The sequence below is a fragment of the Teleopsis dalmanni genome, chromosome 1 (assembly GCF_002237135.1).
Source record: "Teleopsis dalmanni isolate 2A chromosome 1, ASM223713v2, whole genome shotgun sequence".
NCBI classification, from domain to species: domain Eukaryota; kingdom Metazoa; phylum Arthropoda; class Insecta; order Diptera; family Diopsidae; genus Teleopsis; species Teleopsis dalmanni.
The window spans coordinates 139,624,815-139,631,443 of record NC_051846.1 but is presented as its reverse complement, the minus strand read 5'-3'; the positions used below and the strand labels follow the sequence as shown (position 1 = coordinate 139,631,443).

General features: G+C 25.6%; 1 protein-coding gene and 1 non-coding gene across 2 annotated transcripts; both read right to left on the bottom strand.

Moving 5' to 3' along the window:
- Positions 1–3,159: 3,159 nt before the first annotated feature.
- On the bottom strand, positions 3,160–3,231 carry Trnac-gca. The gene has a single exon. It is a non-coding gene; the product is annotated as a tRNA-Cys (tRNA).
- A 1,267-nt stretch (positions 3,232–4,498) lies between these two features.
- Positions 4,499–6,309, bottom strand: LOC119666333 (probable cytochrome P450 6d4). The gene is made up of 4 exons (XM_038075616.1): positions 5,780–6,309; positions 5,564–5,716; positions 4,963–5,402; positions 4,499–4,910 (listed from the first exon to the last, which is right to left on the bottom strand). Exons 1-4 carry the CDS (start codon positions 6,307–6,309, stop codon positions 4,504–4,506), a joined length of 1,530 nt encoding a protein of 509 aa, XP_037931544.1. The 3' UTR covers positions 4,499–4,503.
- Positions 6,310–6,629: the final 320 nt, after the last annotated feature.

The following is a 6,629-nucleotide window of genomic DNA, read 5'->3' as shown; positions in this document are numbered from 1 at the left end:
TTAATAATTTTAAAATAATTAAGAAAATATTTTATTAAAGTATTTTAATAATATTATTAAAATTAACATTAAACATATAGATGGTTAAACAAAAAAATATCTGATTCAGTTATTTATTTCTAGTAGTTAGAGATTGTTAATAGTTCTTAGTTCATCTCTATCCAAGTTGCACACGTACTGAAACTATGTTCAACATAATAGTATTAATAATTTCCGGATAACAAAAATATCTGACAAGAAAATATTTACAAGTTTATATGAATCTAATATATCTGCGCTAATTTAAATTACAATTTACACCAGGGCAGCATATAAAAAAATATATTTAATTGCTTGATGTAGGGTATAGATTCTTAAACTCTTTTTTTATTTACCTAACTTAATATTTCTAATAGGTTATAATTAATTTACATTCGTGTCTCTTATTACTCTAAACTTTTATATTATAACTCTTTCGATAAATTTTTATTTTAATAAAATATTAAACAAATATTTTATTAATTTTTTTATTATTTATTTTTTTATTTTATTATATGGAAACCAGATTGACGTGGTCGTTGATTACTGCTTGATTAAAAAAAAAAACGTATGATGATGAGTTCAGACGATAAAGTGGGTGTTACTAAAAGTTTATTGACATTTTTAGAATAAGATAGAAAAATATTGAAGTAAAGTAAAAAATCTTGTTTAAATTTTTTTGTTTGGTTAGCAGAATTCAAAAATAAACTTCGTATATTTTTAGGGGAGTTTGGAAAAAACTTAACAGTTTAATACCATGTTTCCACTTGTCTCATTAAGGCCGCTAATGAGAATAATTTAATATACAAAGAGCTTTTATATAAATGACCTCACTATAAATAAAACGATATAAGGCGAAAAATGTCAATTCCCAAATGGAAATGTTCAAAATTTGAAATATTTCTTATATGTGAAATATAAACAAATAAGCTATTTCTTATGCTTAAATCAGCTTATGCCAATGGAAATAACCAAATCTTAATTTCATAAACAAAAGTAGTTCTAACTGGATTGGAAATATAATATAATACTTGAGAAAACATTATTCGAATATATATAAAATTATAATTTTGAGATACATACAATCTAAATCTTTCAATAATGCAATATATTGATATTTATTCATCAATAGTATTGTCAATACATATGGCAAGAGTTAATCACAATTTTGTGATCTAGATAAAGTGGCCATTCACATGATATTTTTACTATTTTAAACGGTCAAAAGAGAAGTGCTAAAAAGAAAACAAATAATTTCAGGAGAATTTAAGGGGATTGAAGATAAGAGTGTACCAAATATTTAAAAAAAAATGCTATAACTTTTTCTAAAATTGACTTTCCTCAATCGGCTTGAAAACCACAAATATAGATATAACAGTTATATATAACAACAAATAAATTATTAATGTATGAGAAAATTTTTTCTATTTAATAATCTATAATATATATTTTCAATTCATTATGTTTACCCCAGAGTTTTTGTTTTTTGTATAACAAAACCATTCTCGATGATTAATATTCAACTACAATGGAATTATTTTTTGTATCCCCAGAGTTTTCCATTAAATATTTTTTATTTTTTCCTTTTTTTTTAAATGACAATTTACATTTCAGCACATTTTAAGTGAAATCAATGATGCAAACAAACTGAATTATTTTTCTTTGGAATATTTTATGAAGAATTGCGGTTTATCATTTTTTTAAGGAATTTTTATATGAAATAATAATTGGCTTGGCTACGGCACAAAAGTCATAAAGCAAAACGTAGCAATTTAGTCGCAGCACATCTAACAATGAAAAATATGTTTCCATCAGTACAGATAAATGTTAGCAAAGTTTAATGGTCCTTACAAATCCTTTGTGGGGCATAAGAAAATTCATTTGTGTCTTTTGTAAATTGTTTATTAAATTAAATATATTTCTTTGTAAAAATTTATATATTTTTTACGCAATTGTACCGATGCTTCTTAACCTTTATATACATTTTTATTTTTTAAATTTTTATTCATATGAAGAGTTTGAAGTTTTTAATATATATTAAATTTATATATTTTTGTTTTTAAATTTAAAAATAAATATTGAATGAATGCAGACTACCTTTTATACAATTATATAAAAATAAGAAAAAAAGATACAAAAAAAATAAAATAAAATAAAATAAAATAAAATAAAATAAAATAAAATAAAATAAAATAATTTGATTTGATTTATTTTAATATAAAGCTTTTCTAATATTAACGTATGAACACAAATAAAAAATATATATTTAATTTCTGTATATTCATAAAATATTTTTCAACGAAGGAAAGATTAAGGCTAATGAAAAAACCAATATTAATTTAATAATGATCAAAAAAATTAATATTAAATATTATTAATTTCATTAAAATTAAATTAATATCCATAAAATTATATATAAAAATACATATCAGTTTTTGTTAAAAATTTTATTTCCGGTCAGATAGATGAAATACCGCTCTAAATGACAAAATAAATCTAAAAGATATTAAGGAAGAAGAAGCATTAATAAAAAGTAAGATTTGCCAATAAAAAAACTACACGAAAGATATTTTTTTAAAAAAATTGAATTTATTTATTTGTTTTGCACATCATATTTTCAGTATTAATATTCTTCTTACCCTTAGTAGGTGCAATAATTTAATAAAAGCAACAGCCCCATAACATATTTAGTAGTTACGATTATTGAGACGATACTGTGTATTTTCTAAATATTTAGTAGTTACGATTATTGAGACGATACTGTGTATTTTCTAAATATGTACATTAATTTTTCTATGATTTTTAATAAACTATAAGAAATAATGAATAATTAAAAAAATTTTAAATTAAATATAAATATAATTTATTTAAATGAAATATAAATATATTTATAAATAATATATATTAAATGAAATAATAAATAATAAATAAAATAATTTATTTATATGACATAAAATTTCGTTATATGGACATACAATTTTGAAAATATTTTAATATTGTCTATAAAGTGTATTTACTTTAACAAAATAAAAAATTATGCATATATACAATTATTTTAAATGATAAAAAAGGATAATAATAAATGAAAAAACAAGGTTCAAAAAATTAAAAAAAAAATTTAAAACAATGAAAAAAATCTCCAGGGGACACCCGGGTTTGAACCGGGGACCTCTCGATCTGCAGTCGAATGCTCTACCACTGAGCTATATCCCCATGAAGAACACCGACGACAACATTTTAGTGCTTTATGACAGCATTCTAAGTTTTAGATCTATTTCGGAAAAGCTTAATTTATTACAAAAAATTCTTAAAGCTTTTTATTAGTGATATTGGCGAAGTAAATATGATCTCATCTTAATGTTAAACGAACACCAATTTTATTTACTCTTAATTTGCACGTACAATCTTTATAATAAATATGAATAATTAAACAATTAAACGAAAACACTTGTTTTCATTAAATTTTGTTGATTTATATTATTTTTATTTTTTAAAAAGAAAAATATTTAACACAAAGCTTTAACGATTTTAAAAGCACTAAATCTGAATAGATCAATCGTAATAAAAAAAAGGAAATGATATGGGTTCATAAATAATTCGTATTCTCAATTTACAGTCTCGTATTCTTCTTCAAGTTATAGTTGGTGCAACGGTTCTAGAACCTGGCAGATTGCATGTCAGTGCCCACCAAGCAATATTGCTTTGTAATCTTATAAAGTGCCATTTGTATTTCGCCTGTCAGAACCCGCAGATAGGTCATCACATTTGCAAGATACCTTGGAGATATGAAGGTCAAAATAATAGATTGTATTGTAATGTTACTCCTCCACTTCTTCCACTGCTTTTATTCTAATACTAAATACGCCAAATTTTCTAGACTTACTTATATCGCTGCAGTTCGAAGTCTGTTTAAGTGAAATAAAAGTGCCCCTAGTCGTATCGATTCTGACAATAATAACTTTCTCTGATCCGGTTTTATTTGTTAAAATGCTCCGGTATAAGTTACTGATTGCACACATTGGTCTGATAGTCTAACTCGAATAGTCTAACCAATTTTTTAAATTGTGTTGTTAATAAAATATTACACTTTCGCTAAGCAGATATAACAAGCAAATTGAATTTTTTCCAATATATCTTCCTAAATAAGCAAATAAGCATAATGCTAGACATAGTTATACTACCATATAAACTATGCTCAAATTTAACAAAGGTCTATTTTATCAAAAATATCTTCACACACAGTTAAAAGCAAGGTAGCACACGCACAATTGATGTATTCTTGTGACAACGCATCTTAGCTTATATTAATAAAAATAAAATATACTATATAAAATTCATACATAACTTCAAAAACTGCATTAACATTAAATATATTCCCAAATTTTTCTTAAAATACTTAAACTAAAAATAGAACTGTCCCTAAAATCTACTACCACAAAAATCCAATATTTAATTAAGTATTTCAAAATTTGTGGTTTAATTTGTTTATTTTTTCGATAGGCGAACATTAACTCCACCTTTTGGTACAATAAGAATTGAATAGTTATCGATTTCGATATCTTGTTTTGGCATTATTTCAATATTGAAATTTTGTAAAATCTTTACTACACCCAATTTAGAATTAATTTTACCCATGCGTTGTGCTATACAATGACGTGGACCTTCACCGAAAGGCATATAAGCTTTGGGATTGTAATTACTATTTTCAGGTAGAAAACGTTCTGGAATATAGATTTCTGGATCTGGAAAATGTTCCGGATCACGATGTATACCAAATAGAGATATAAGAACATTTGTTCCCTTCTTGATAATTTTATCACTGCCTGGTATTTGATAGTCTTGTGTGCAAATACGATTCATTAATGGCAAGCTAGGATACTTTCGTAAAGTTTCTAGAAAATATAAAGATATATTATGAATATAATATGATTATCAATAACTTACCATTAATGCACAATTCTAGGTACTCCATTTTTTGCAAAGTTTCGTAAGTAATTTTCCCATTATTTTCAGCTAAAACTCTATTGACCTCTTCGGTAACTTTTTTCAGTATATCAGGATATTGTGCGAGTTCAAAGATAGTTAAAGCAGCTGCTGAGGCTGTAGATTCTTGACCAGCAATGTAAAATACAAACGCCTGTGCTGTTATGGTTTCAATTGAAATATTTTCAATGAAACTTCCTGCTTTCTTTGTTACTTTAGCATCGAAGTTATCATCTTCCTCAATTTTACCGGTATTTTTTAATTGCATTAATAGCTGCAACATGTCCTTACGTACAATATTATGTTTTTCACGATATTCGATAGTGTCCTTTACTATTTTAAGCATTTCTAATGCCACTGGATTCTTCAATCCAAATTTACGGAACAAAAATTTAACCAACCTGAAATAATTGTTCGTAAATATATATAATATTCAATTAATTGTATTACAAATATGTAATTATGTTCATACGATATTAGGTTAGTATATATATACTCGTATTATGACATACTTGTTATATTCTTATTATTCTATTTTCTACTTCAACTTCAGTTTACTTACGATGGAAACAAATATAACAGCATACCCAAAATTGCGGCAGGATGTGTATTTTTGTGGGATAAACGAACTATATTTCTAAATTTGTTAGTAGGATTCTCGAAACTATTGATATCCAAACCAAAAATGGTTGAGCCTATAATATCAATAGCATAACTATAAAATAACAAAAATATTATTTACATATTATTAAATGATAACAAAATATTCTAAACTTACGTTGTAAAAATTTCCTTTAAATCAATCTTCATAGTACTCTTTTCCGGTATCAGTGTATTTAAATGGGCAATCATTCTATCACCTACTTCCTCTGAAGTACTGAACATTGCCTTTAATTTTCCGGATGTAAAAAGTGGTGCTAACTTAATACGCATATCACGCCAACTTTTGCCTTCTAATGAGAATATATTTGCTGAAAGTGGATCCTTTTCTTCATCCACATATATGCCACGATCATGGAAACTAGCAAAATCCTCTGCCAATATATGACGTACTAAATTAACATCACGTACTAGAATCGCCGGTCGGAATAATAAATAAACACCCAAAAAACGTTCTTTCGATCTTAAGTAAACATCATACATTGTCATACCCATGGACTTCTTATGTTTAGCGACGGATTCCAAACAACCGTATGGTATTTTACTATTCTGATCATATGGAAAATTCTGATGTTCCCAATATGAATATATGCGTTTTATATAGTGAAATAAAATCACTGCTAGAACCACTAAAATCAAAATAATCATTTTTGTTTATAAACAATACTTCTTATACGTTTAAGACTTCTCATATGACTGACTGTTTTAAAATATTTCTTACCTGTTATTTATATGTTCTAAAATTTGTGAACATACTCTCTTTCGCACGCTAATATTTGTTTATATATTTTGGAAAACTTTACTTTAGGCGTTGCTACAATTATTGTTGGGATAATGTATTCACAGTTCATTCTGACACTTTGCATTATGTCTATGCAATAATAATCCTAGTTTTCTTCGCAATCTATGAAAACACCAAGGAAGTACCCCTAGTTTACTTTAGTGCAAAGTTGTAAGCTGTAGTCTGT